The 13,145-nt window shown below is 48.3% G+C and overlaps 1 protein-coding gene across 7 annotated transcripts in view; it reads right to left on the bottom strand.

The window, feature by feature from the left end:
• GRAMD1B (GRAM domain containing 1B) overlaps window positions 1-13,145 on the bottom strand; it is a 232,138-nt gene that overhangs the window by 89,967 nt on the left and 129,026 nt on the right. The window contains exon 1 of one of the 7 annotated variants that reach the window (XM_045798012.2): window positions 1,698-8,062. The exons of the other annotated variants lie outside the window; for them this stretch is intronic. Coding sequence (XP_045653968.2) covers window positions 1,698-1,720 — 23 coding nt within the window. The 5' untranslated portion in view covers window positions 1,721-8,062. Of the gene's footprint in view, window positions 1-1,697; window positions 8,063-13,145 lie in introns of those variants that run through there. 7 annotated transcript variants of the gene reach the window in all.

Here is a 13,145-nt window from a genome sequence, read left to right on the forward strand (position 1 = left end):
GGGAAGGACACTGAGTGATTTCCGACGATGAGCCCAGTGTCCCCACTCACCAGCAGGACTTGGGCCTTTCCTGCAGGCCTCGCCCAAGTTACAGGCCCAGCTTGGCTCTGCTGAGGAATAAAGGGGCACCTCTAAATGCTGCTGACTGGGCCTGGGATTCCCAGGGATAACAGACTCTGCTAATGCCTTCCAACCCTGAAGGAAGAAGGAACCGGGCCCCAAGAAAGCAGGGATGGCACTGCAGTACCTGTCCCTCCTTTCCTCGGCCCCAGAGGGGGGGTTTCCAGCACAAGAGCCAAACAGAAGAGCGAGTGATACCAAACCTTGAAGAGAAGAAACTACAGGCTGGGGGTGGGGGTCACTGATGGTTGCCATTCCTCAGGACCTCACAGTCTTTAAGAGTTAAGCTCACAAGAACTAGCTCCTCCCTTTCCTTTCCCCAAAGTGGCTTTTCAAAACCCACTAAGGGATCCTCTTGCCTAAAGGAGGAGGGCTGGACTAGATTAATTCTGTCAGACTTTAACCTAGGGTGGATAGGGGTTTCTGGAAAGATAGATGTAACCCAGAGCCAGGCTAGGACTCCATGCATTAAACTGCTCAATACCTACCCTGACTCCGGAAATCCACCTCCAAGCCAGAGAGATCACTTCCCATGGTCCCACCATGGACTGCGGGGGTGGATGGCTCCCCCGCCGCAAGGAAGGCAGGGCACATCCCTGCAGGGAACTTTCCCAAACTCTCCTCCTCCCACCCTCCGCTGCCCTCAAGGAGAGAAAGCGCCCTCCCCAGCCCAGAGCGCCTCCCCCTCCTCTGAGCAGCACACGCCACCCTGCAGGGAGTGCCAGATTCCCTGAGATGACAAAGTTTCCCAGGCAAAATCTCCAGTTTCTCAACCAGATAAAAAGCCAATTCACCCACCCACCTGATTCAAAGGAAAAAAGGGAGAGGTGAGGGTTTTATTTTTAAAATGGAAGGTAAAAATACTCTGACTACGTCTGTGGCCACCACACAGCTACCTCATACATCAAGCAAGAAGAGGCTTTCATGTCCCAACATTAGGCCTAGGAAGAGGCGCCGACAAAACCCCAAGGTCTGTGTGTGTGCCTGTGGTCGGCATGGCGGTGGGGCCATCCACTCTGCTTCGGACGCCAGGCATGCCAGAGGTTGGAACCTGGCCCTCTGACTGTCTATTCAGAGAGAAGCCTCTAGGAGATCACAGCCTGCCTCCCAGGATGAGGGTGCCCTAAGGAGCAGGGTGAGCGAGGCCCCTGGGGATGGCTGTTGGGCTGGGGAGGGTACCACTGCACCCACCCCCAGCCTGACACGACCCATAGGCCCTGGTGAAAGGGACCCTTCTCTACCAAGTTCCCTTGGTGCACAGGCCCCTCAAAGTTGGAGACTCTTTCCAGCCGCACTTTCTCTCCACAGCACCCCCCCCCACTTCCACCAAACCCCTCCCCCAGGAAGATGCTGGTAGAAAATACTGCAGCGGTGCAGAAGCGGGGGTGAGCCAGAGAGGCCAACCCAACTTTGTAGAGTGTGTGGCCCCCCTCCTGACCCCTCGATGGCCGTCTGGGGGGACAGGCCTGTGTGATGGAGACCTCTTGAGGATGTCGAGGTGCCGGGGGGGACATGGTCAAGGACGGGGTTGAAGAAAGAGGATGAAGAGGAAGGTGCCTTATCCCTCCTCTACTTACCAGGAGAGCTTGAATCCTTTCATTAGTACAGGCACGATAATCCACTGACCGTGTCCTTAGCATCCCCGTGACAGCTCCGGAGGTCCCAGGACATATTTGAAAAGATGACGAAGTCCCCAAAGAACAGAATCCCATGTAATGTGACTTGAACACAGAGAGAGAAAGAAGACAGAGAAAGCGAGAGAGAGCAAGCGCCAGCCAGAAGGACCCCTGCGCGCTGGGCTCGGAGGCCAAGGGCAGCTTCTGATGGGGACGGGCAATGCTGGCCAGGCTGCAAAACAAGCCCGGAGTGGCTGTCAACAGGCAGGCTGACCGGCCACCCACCCACCCTCACCTCCCGCCGGCTCAGAGCAGCCTCGGGGAAAGGACCCAAGGAGAGCCCGGCAGGAGAGCGAGAAGCGAGCAGAACCTGCACCTCTCTTCCCCCAGGCGGCGGCTCCCGCAGCTCCATATAATCTCCTCATCAATGCAGTACCCAAGCAAAGCACTGCCAGCCACTTCCGCCCATTTAAAGACACAGCACATGTTTTGTCCCGGGATGGGACAGAAAGTCAGGGAGAGGGTGGGTGAGTGGGTGAGCAACGTGATGCCCGGGGAAGGAAGAGGAGAGGGACAGGAATAGCGGGAGGACAGGCACTTCCCTAACATCCAGCCAAGGGTTAAAATGCCACACCCCAGGGGGCGGCCCCCCCGCTGACCCCAGGTAACGTCAGGAATCCAAAGCCCAGCAGACCTGAAAGGCTGGGGGGTTTAGTGCCTAGGTGTCCAAAGGCGAGCTGCTCAAGGCCACCTTAAGTAGAATTCTCTCACCCTTTCCCCAGCAAGGCGGGGCGAGCTCGGCGGTGAGATCCCAAGCCGTTCACAGCACGCAGAACACACAGTTCTCTTCCCCTGCTGGGGAAAGTGCTTTGCCACCACTTCTGGGGCGTGTGGTGAGGCAGCAACTTTAGGTGGCCCAGCAGCGCCCCCGTCACCTGGGGCCGAGGATCCTTTTAAGGTGGCTGCAAGGGCCCGGTGCTGAACCAAAACAATGTTTTATCAGGGCTACAGGGCTCTAAGGAGACTCAGACCTGGCAGAGCATCAAAGGGAGGAGGCACTGAGATTTTCAACTTCAACCAGAACATACAATTCGCTCTTAAAATCCTCCAAGCTGGGCCCACTGTGTTCCATCCCCAACAACGTCCCTGGTTGTCTGTCTGATTCTTTTTTTTTTTTTTTTTGTCCTCCCCTAGATTATGGACTATCTGGGTCAGTAATGTGGATGGGTGAGAACAAACAAAGAGGAGATTAATTATGAAATAGCAACCTTCAACTGAACCATATTAAGCCTTTACCCTGACACTTGCCTCAAAGCAATCATCTATAGACATCCGTACGTGTTATATGCACATCGTCTATACCTGACCCTCCAAGGTGATACTCTTAAGAAAAACTGCAGTGCAAGATCCCCACTGGTAATCCTCACTGTACTTGCAATTACTTGTTTATTACCCGCCTTCCTCTTTTTAGATGGTAAACTCCATGAAGGCAGGCACCCTGTATCATGTTCAGCTCCATCCCCACCCCTGCCACTGACTTAGGAGGGCTTACATACAGTACATACTATTCGCAAGTGGTTAACTGAAGTGGCCTTATTTGAACCTAACTAGAACACTGCAGTCTCCCTCCAGTGTCCAGATGGCCCAGCAGAAACACTCTTTGAGGGATCCAGAGCTTTAAGAGAGGTCCTCCCAAAGCAGCCTGGGGCTGTGGACTTTCCCTCTATCCACAGTCCCCAGACTAGACAACACTGAAATGCTTTCGAGACTCCTGAACACATCTTTAGTTATGAACCTGCAGCAGAGATACTGTAGGGATGCACAAGTTCTCCTTTACAACCTAGGTGATTCATTCAAAGGGCCTCCTGGGACCTATGATCCCAGCCCCGAGACAAACGGCACTTAGAGTACTCTAGGCAGATGATCCTCTCATCCTGCCCCACCACCTGCTCTGATCACAGGTAACACATAAAACCTGCATCAAAGTTTTCCAATATTTCATCAGGATGCACATTACGATAATGTTAAAATTCTTTAACTTTTACTCTTTACCTGTTTTTTTTTTTTATTATTTATTTAAACTCCCTTGCAACTATCCATAAGAATGTATTGGGAGCATATTATGTCAGGCGCCATGCTAAGCATTTTACTTGCACTGTCTCATTTAACTCTCACATCCATATTATGAAGCAATGACTATCGTTATTTTTCAGGTGGTGCTGTTGAAAACTCACAAGTGTAGCATCTAGATTTGCCTAATGCTAAAGAGCCAACGAGCTGCAAGCTTGAAACTTGAACTCAAGCATGTTCAACCCCAAAACCCAGTCTCTTAATCAGGATGTATGCTTATTAAAAAAAAAAAAAAAGTCTATCAGACAAGCTGACTGATAAGGGCTCACATGCTCCCAAGGCAAAAAGAATCCAGGTAACAGGCCAAAAAAAAAAAAAAGTGCTATATCAAGTGAGCTGCTTCTTTCTACTATGCTGATGAGTTAGCTTGCTTAGGTATCAGTGTATGGATGTGATGCAAAGAACATGAAAAGGAGAGCCTAGTGGGTTGAGAGGCAATCATCTGCCTCAAATTCCCCTTGGCTCTTTCGTGTTTCTTAAACCAGAGCTTTTCACAGAGCTCTGGAACCTGGCTCATTTTCATGGTTCATAAGAAAATCTTAAAACATGATCGAAATATGGCTTTAAAGAGCCATGGGATTGCTATCTTTCCTTGAAATAAATTAAAGAATAAGACCAAGCAAGATGAAGAGACATTCATCATTCAGTGTATTTCCCTCCTTGATCTTCTCACAGAGGGCAGACTGTTTTGTATGGTTTGGAAAGTTTCCTGACCGGTAAATTGTCAGCACTGACATAATTCTAGATTACTCTGGGGGTGAATGCAAGGATTAATGGTCAGGCAGGTGCTTCCGATTCTCCTGCTTCTGCCTGACTCTGCAATCTGGCTGCTCCTTGAGGTCTGTATTTCAGGAAGGGCAAGAATTTATTTTTAAGATTTTATTTATTCATTTATTTGACAAAGAGAGAGACAGAGAGAGCACACGGGAGGAGGAGTAGAGGGAGAGGGACAAGCAGACTCTGCACTGAGCTCAGAGCCTGACGCAGGGCTCGATCTCATGACCCTGAGATCATGACCTGAGCTGAGACCAAAAGGCAGATGCTCAACCAGCTGAGCCACCCAGGCGCCCCATGGAAGGGCAAGAATTTTTAAGAAAAAAATGAAAGTCCAACAACTTCTATTTCTGGCAATATGGCAGACTAGATATGCTGATGGAACCTTCCTGCTAAAAACAACTAAAAATGCTGGATAAAATAAAACATTTAGAAAGGAGAAAAAAAAGAGGAAATTCTTTTAAAATGCTTGATGAGCTATCAAAACAGTAAGACATACTTAGAGGCCACAAATTTAGTGAGGGCAGAAACCCAGAAAATTAAAGAAAGCCTTATGGATATGTTTTCTAGAGAAGGCCCTTGTAGAACCTTTGAAACAGGGCCTTGGTTTTCTGGACCTCACAGAACACGGTAGACAGAGACAACGCCACAGGCCCACCAACGTGAGAAGGGAAAGGAGATCACCTCATAGAGGAGGCCCTGCTGGCTTACCCTTACCCTAAGAATGAGCCTAAAAGAAACTCCCACATGCATGCCCGTCTTCAACCTTGGCAGAGAACAACCATCTCCCCTGATAAATCATAATTACCAACTGATCCTCACACAGACGGCTGCCTGGGGAGTTCCTCAACAATTCACACACACACACACACACACACACACACACACACACACACACACACACAATGTCCAGAAAGGAGAAGGCTGAGGAAAGTCAACCACAGTAAACCTGTGAACATGTGATCATCAAAGCTGATCATAAAGGGGGAGAAAAGACAAGGTTTTTCTGGGAGAAAGCTTTTCGCAGCACATGGAACCAAAAAAGGAAGTGTTCACAGAATTTATATTAAAAAAAATTCTACAAATCAATAGAAAAAGAAAAACAATTAGAAAAATAGACAAGGGATTTGAATAAGCACTTTCAGGAGAGGAAGTGATCAATAAATATATAAAAAGGTGCTCAACCTCATTAGCACTCCGGAAAATGCAAGTCTAAAATGCCAATGAGATGTCATTTCATACCCATCTGATTGGTAAAAGTTAAAAAGTCTAATAATAAAAAGGTTGGAAAGGAGCTTGTAGACATGTATCGTGGTTCAACTATCTAAGCAAACCATCTGGTAGTACGTGGTAAAGTTGAAGAAATGCAGCCCCTAACAACTAATGGCTCTATTCCAGCAACTGAAGAAGCTCACATTAAGAGCTGTGCAGGAGAGGGGCGCCTGGGTAGCACAGCGGTTAAGCGTCTGCCTTTGGCTCAGGGCGTGATCCCGGCGTTCTGGGATCAAGCCCCACATCAGGCTCCTCCGCTATGAGCCTGCTTAAAAAAAAAAAAAAAAAAAAAAGAGATGTGCAGGAGAACCATCAGACAGCACCCTGTGTAATAACACGGTCTGCGGGAACAAACGCCAAGACCTGGAAACAAATGACTACCAACAGCAGAAAGGATAAATAACTGGGATTTTCTTAAAGTGCGAATAGCATTTAACATTCAGAAAATTTATCAATTACTGTCATGTGCAACCAAGTGGATGAATCTCGGAAACGATGCTGAACAGAGAAAGCAAATCAGTGAAGAATGCAGGTATGATTCCATGCATGCGCAGCTAGAAAACAAACACGTAACATGATAGTTCGTATTCATATATTCAAGAGGTGCTCAACCTCATCTGTACTCAGACTATCCACATATTCTGTATAGTAGACAGCCTGTATCCATAAGATGAACAATCAAGCAAATGACCACCTCAGCGTCCAGAACGGTGGTCACCTCTAAAGACTGGGGAAGACAGAATCAGCAGGACAGGTAAGAATACCATGCTTATTGTTTCTTCTTTTTGTATGCTTTATACATAATGCGCTTTTTTTTTTTTTAAGATTTTGTTTATTTACTTGAGAGAGAGAGAGAGAGAGAAAGCAAGCGAAAGAGAAAGAGAGAGAACTCGAGCGGGGAGGTGGGGCAGAGGGAAAAGGAGACGCAGACTCCCTGCTGTGCGGGGAGCCCGATGTGGGGCTTGATCCCAGGACCCCAGGACCATGACCTGAGCCAAAGGCAGATGCTTAACAGACTGAGCCACCCAGGCGCCCCCATACTTAATGTTTCATAAATAATCTTTATAGCTATTCAGTATTTAGCAAAAACAATTTAAAAATAAAGTAACTAGAAAACGCCTGACACCAATCTTCTCCTTTGGATCTTTGTGAGCAGAATGGACGAGACAGCAGGATGGTGGTGGGGAGGAGCTGACGGGGACAATTTGTGTTATCTGCATTTTCAAAAGCCTAAGTTCAAAAAATTGGCCTTCCCAGCCTCATGGATAATCTCAAGTGTGTTGTGTTTATAGATCTGATTAACGTAAGGTTTGAGTTGTATCACTCCAAACCTCTCGCTACAATACAATGGTTTCTTCCAAACTTTCCTGGGTTTGGAATGCAGGTTAGAAAAAGTACCTTTTTGATTTTAGCTGCTTTGACTTTCTCTTGGCCTCCTACGAGCCTGAAGGTCTCACCACCCTGGTACTGTTCCTTTCTCAAGCCAACAAAATCAGGATTGGTGCTTTTTGCCTCATCCGTAAGTAGGGACTCGTGGGAGGTCTTTGAACCAGAGCATACCACTAGGCAGATAGCTAAGGCCTCGGCCAAGGGAAACCTGGCAGCTGTGAGCCCACGAACTCACCGGAGAGTTCAGCCCCCTGCCTCCCACCCATCAGAGGCTCTTTCCACCACCAGAAGCTCACGCCTCCTCGTGACCTTGGGAAGTCACAGGGAGCCTATGTGGAGCAGAAAATAGACAGTGGACATGATCCCTGAGGCTCCCCTTCTATCTCGAGTTTCTGGATTCTGCGCGTGCCTCCCAAGGAGAGGCGAGCCGCAGGACCGGGGCAGAGCTGCGTGCCTCCAGGAGCTGGCGAAACTGGGGCAGAGCAGTGCTGCAGTCACACGTTGGGGAATCAAAGCTCCAAGCTCAGGCAGGGGAGTCGTCAGGCGCTGAGAGTGTTATATTTAAGGAGCGTTTTGGAGGTCAGGAAGCCAGTGAGAAGAGCAGCGGGGGAGCAGCAGCCTCGGAAACACTCCATTTCAACAAGCCTCCTGGTCCTCCAGCCAGAACCCTCTTCCAAATCCCAAACTGCAGTCAATAGAGCCTGTGTGAGGGGACGGCAGATGGCCAGAGCAGCACCCGATCAGGTGCTCCCCACTTCCCTGTCCCCTCCCCCCCCTCGGCACTCTCCTTTCCCCACCCTCTGCCACTATTAGTCACTGGCTCTGGGGTGACAGTGTGGGCTGCAGGCATTGGCCTTGCCTTCTGGTCTGTTCATCTGTGTCAGGTCCCAGCTGGGAGCCTCCCCAGCCCGCCCCTCCCCTACTGTGGTGGGACCCATGTGCACACCCCTGCCCTCCAGCCCCACCAGTCCACTGTCAGGAGGACACGGGCGGGGAGGGGATGGGTGGCACGGGTCACAGAGCAGCAGAGGTCCAGAGGTTTGTGTGGAAAGCAAGCAGGGCTCTGTTCATTTTGGGTAGGTTTCCTTCCACCTCTATGACCCCAGGGATTCACTTAGGGTGTTGGAGTTAAACAAAAAATAAAAATAAAAAATGGACAGACTTACCCCCCCCCAATCCTTCTCAGTCTGCTAATCCAGAATGTTCCTTCAGGCCACCAACAGGATGGGCAAGGGCAAAGCACCGCTCTAACCGCCTTCATCCCACCCCCAGCTGCTTCACCAGCCCAGCTGACTGGAGAGGGAGGAAGATAGGATGGAGGCAGCAGGTCCACTCTAGAGCGTAAGGTAGTCTCCCCTCCATTATGTCCTCTGATTCTCACAACGCCCTGGGCGAGGTATCATTAAGCCACATTTCACAGAGGAAAAGACTGAGGCTCAGGGAGGTCTGGTTCTCTTCCTACTGCTGGTGGCTGCCCCTAGCTACAAGATAAGGAGGTGCTGTGGTTGGTGAAAAGAGGAAAAGCAAAAAGGTGAAGCCCAGTGCTGGGTTCCACAAACTCCCTCACCTCACGCTAGCCTCAGAACCTCTCCTCAGGCAGGCCAGGACGAAACCACCTCTCTTGCTCACCTCAGTGGTGGAGCCCAGCTAACCTATGTCTCTCCCTGTCAAGGCAGCAGCTCTAGACATCCCTTCTCCATGGAAACTTCCCGGCTTCCTCGGCTCTCCTCTGTTTGGCAGCAGAAATCCCAAAGAGGAACCCCTCTCTCTAGCTTCCATCTCTCTCCCCTTCATCTCCCAAAATCTCTCCCCCGCTGCCTGAACACCTGCCCGGCAGCCTCAGTGCTGGCTTATTTGTACAGCTCCTTCCTTAGTGTGTTCCGGATCACAGCTCTTTCTGCTGCTAGACAGAAGGGTGGCCCCCAGGTGGTACAGGCCTCCTGTCAGGAAGGAGACACACACCTTAGAGAAACCCCACCAATCAGGAGAGAGGCCCTCACCTGATTTCACTCATTCTAATTACATGCATAACAAAAGAAAACATCTCTCCTGCCAGAAGAAACAAGGCAGATTTCTAACTACCCACCCTGATCCTTCTGGTTTATGCTCCGGAGAAAGTCAGGGTGACTGATGGTATCAGGGACCCAGAAGGGAGCTTATAAACTCAGGTTCTCTCAAGGGAGGGAGCACCCGTCCACCCACGGCCAGCTGCTCCTGCTCTCCTCCCACCAAATGGAAACTTCTCCCTTCTCATCTAAGTCACACATGAGGAGGACCTGTTAACAAACCAATGAACTGAGCGTTCACTCATCTTAACAGTGAAGGACTCCTGGCCAAGGACACAAGAATCTACTGTTGGCGAGAGACGGCTGGGTGATAGGACAAGCCTAGAACAATCACATTCGTAAAGGACTGGGGCCTGACATCAGCCCAGGAGATGTGAGTGCTGTGGTTTTTGCACAGGGATTCTGGAATTAGACGTGAGTTCAAATCCATGCTTAACAGCTGTGTGACCCTGAGCAAGTCAACTTCATTTCTCTACGCCTCAGCTCCATCTACACAAAGGTGATGACAACAAGCCATATGGTGGCTACGTTGTCAGTGACCTAAGCCGTGACATACTATCAAGTGCCCAGTACATTTTAACCACGATTAGGATGATTCCCCAACCGGTGTCCACAGACTACCATTACCCACTGCAAGAACCAGACTCCCATCTCTATGCCTGATCTATTTTCTCTCTTCTTTACCTACACGGAAGTTTCTGATTTTTCCCTATTCTGTGGGGGAGGCTTTCATATTTTTATTTTGTGGTATTTCTGCAACATCTGTCAGCCATTTATTTATTTATTTATTTTAAAGATTTTATTTATTTACTTGACAGAGAGAGGCAGCGAGAGAGGGAACACAAGCAGGGGGAGTGGGAGAGGAAGAAGCAGGCTTCCCACCGAGCAGGGAGCCCAACGTGGGGCTCGATCCCAGAACGCCGGGATCAATGACCTGAGCTGAAGGCAGACACTTAACGAAACTGAGCCACCCAGGTGCCCCTGTCAGCCATTTATTTACTCAACAATTACTGTACTTATTACTGACTGCCTACTATGTTCAGGACTCAGGCAAATCGGGATGATATTTCAACAATAAATCCAAGATCCTCCTTGATCTCCAGAAGCTTATCATCTTAAGGAAGATAAGACATGGGCATTAAGTAGTTACATTAAGTAATTTTAACATAAAGTTTAAAGTAATAAGTCATGTAAGAGAAGCAGAGATAATCAGGATGCAGCCCTTCTGTTTACCAAAATGAACATAGGTTTGTCATCATTATGCCAATTTTTCAATCAACTAACAAGTCATGGTGAATATTCTCAACTAGCCTATGCAGAGTCTGTCTGGGACAATTATTTCCTGATTACTCTGGTCTTAACACAAAAAGAGTAGGCCAGAAAAAGGATCCAACATTTGTCACCATCCTTTATGGAAACAAGAACTTCCTATCTGCATGACAGGTGTCCAGAAATAATGCCTTCGGAACATACTGCTATTCTGACTGCCAACAAACACAGGTTTATTTGGACAGAGCAGACTGCGTCTAATGGGCTGGAATTTGAAGTTTCATTTCCTACCATCAGGACATTTTCTCATCAGAGCCTTAAGGCTGGGGAAAAAAATGTTCAAAGATATTTCAGGCCCCCATACCTACTATTTTCTCTAAACATCACAACCGATGTGAGAATGGCATCATCATGAGCTCATGTTCCATGCGCCTTATGACCAGAGCCACCCAGTAAGTGCACCTGTGTCCTCCATAAATATATTGAGCGTTTAGTTTCTGATAAGATGTCCCTTTAAATTTGTGTTAAGATGTTCTTTAAATGTAATCAGTGGTGGTGGGCATTTTATACGGTAGTTTTGTTCTCTTCTTTAAGTAAAACAACCATGTGGCAATTCTGTGTCAGTCCACCAGCTTCTTTCAAGTTCTCTACCACATCCCAGAATCTGACTCCCCCATGAGGAAGGGCTTCTGGCTTCTACGAGTTCACAGTCCGCTGTAAGGAACTGCATTCTGCTGCCTCTGGACTGATGGGAAGGGGTATCTGAAAACCTCCCCCAGTCAACTCCCTTGTCTTTAGGCGGTCATCTGGGTCACAGAGGTTCCTAATCTAGGGGTTTTTATTGACATATAATTGTCATATAACATTATATTAGTTTCAGGTGTAGAACATAATGATGTGTTATTTGTATCCGTTGAGAGATTGCAAAAGGCCAAGTTAACATCTATCCCCACACATAGTTACATATCTTTTTTTCTCCTGACGACCAAATCTCTTGAATGCTTGGACAATGCCTTGGAGATACGGCTGAGCTCCCAAATCTACATGGACAGCTACTGCTACTCCCCTAACCTCAGACACAAATTCCCAATTGTTCCCGAACACCTTTGCCTGGATGTCCCACGGGCACCTCAAAGCCAGCCTGAATAAATGAAGCTTCTCACTGCCCCTCTGCACCTCCTTCTGATGCTGACCTCCTGGCGCCTTCTTCAATAAAGGGCACCACCATCTACCAGGTCACCTGGTCAGACACCCGGCATTCACCCCATGCTCCTCTTCCACCTCCCACCGAACCAGGTACAAAGGCATGTCAATTCTAGCTCCCCAAGTGACTCGAGTTTGTGTCTCGCTTTCACTTTTATACCTGCTTTTCAATTCTCATTGTTTGGTTTGCAGGGGTACCTACCCTCCTCTCCAATTTGTGTGTTCACTCACCAAATATTTATTGAGCATCTATTATATACCAAGTAATATACTAGATGTTGGGGGATGGGGGTGGTTGTGGCTTAAAAAGCAGAAACACACTAGCACCCTGCCCTTAAAAAGCTTATAGTCTAGTTGGGGAAGACAGATATATGTTAAAAAAAAACAAAACAAAAAACAAAACCCAAAAAGCAACAACAACAACAAACAACAAAGTCTCAGAGATGGCACCAAGTAAGGAACCAATCAATTATCTGTCTACCTTGTAGCCAAAAGAGTACGTTTTCAAAAGCAAATCTAATGATATCCTAAAATCTTTCCATTGTTCCCAATATTGACATAATTTCAGAAGTGTGTAAGGCTGTCATGGGACGTCAATTCCTGTGTCTAGTTTTATCATCTGCTCCTAAGGCCTGATCATGCCCAAGGGCTTGCAGTGACCTGGGCTTTGCCATGTTCATGCTGTCTCCTTCCTTGCCCCGCTACTGTTCAGGGAACAGCCATGGTGTGCCAGGCATGATCTCATTTAATCCTCACTACAATCCTGCAGGGTCTACGCCACCGCCCTCATTTACAAACACTGACACAGAGATGAGAGGCCAAGAGAATCTGCTCGAGTTCACAGAGGCAGAAGGTGGCGGTGCCAGCATTGGAACGCACATCTGTCCGACTCCGGTTCATAACATCACCCCTCTTCTCCTGCCCACTTGAGAACCTCCCACTGAAGCCTCGGGTCTCAGATCAAATGTGGCTTCCTTTAGAAAGCCCTCCTGCCTGCCCAGGCAACATCAAAGAGTTCTTCTGAGCTTCCCTGCTGACTCGAACTTCTGTTACAACCCCGATTACCTTGTACCATCATAATTTGTTTACTCATCTGTCTCCCCCAACAACCGTGAACAACTGCTCACAGTGATCGAGTGCACCATCCAACTAAAACCTCCCCACTGAACCTTCTGCCAGCATATAACTGGCATTTCATAAACATTCGTCGAGCGCCTGGATAGACACATGCCCACCACCTCTTTTCCCAAGGTTGAAACAAACTCACAGGGCACAATTTACCATCCGCATATCTTAACCCCGTCGT

The sequence above is a fragment of the Ursus americanus genome, chromosome 16 (assembly GCF_024610735.1).
Source record: "Ursus americanus isolate L20-20 chromosome 16, mUrsAme1.1.p, whole genome shotgun sequence".
NCBI classification, from domain to species: Eukaryota; Metazoa; Chordata; class Mammalia; order Carnivora; family Ursidae; genus Ursus; species Ursus americanus.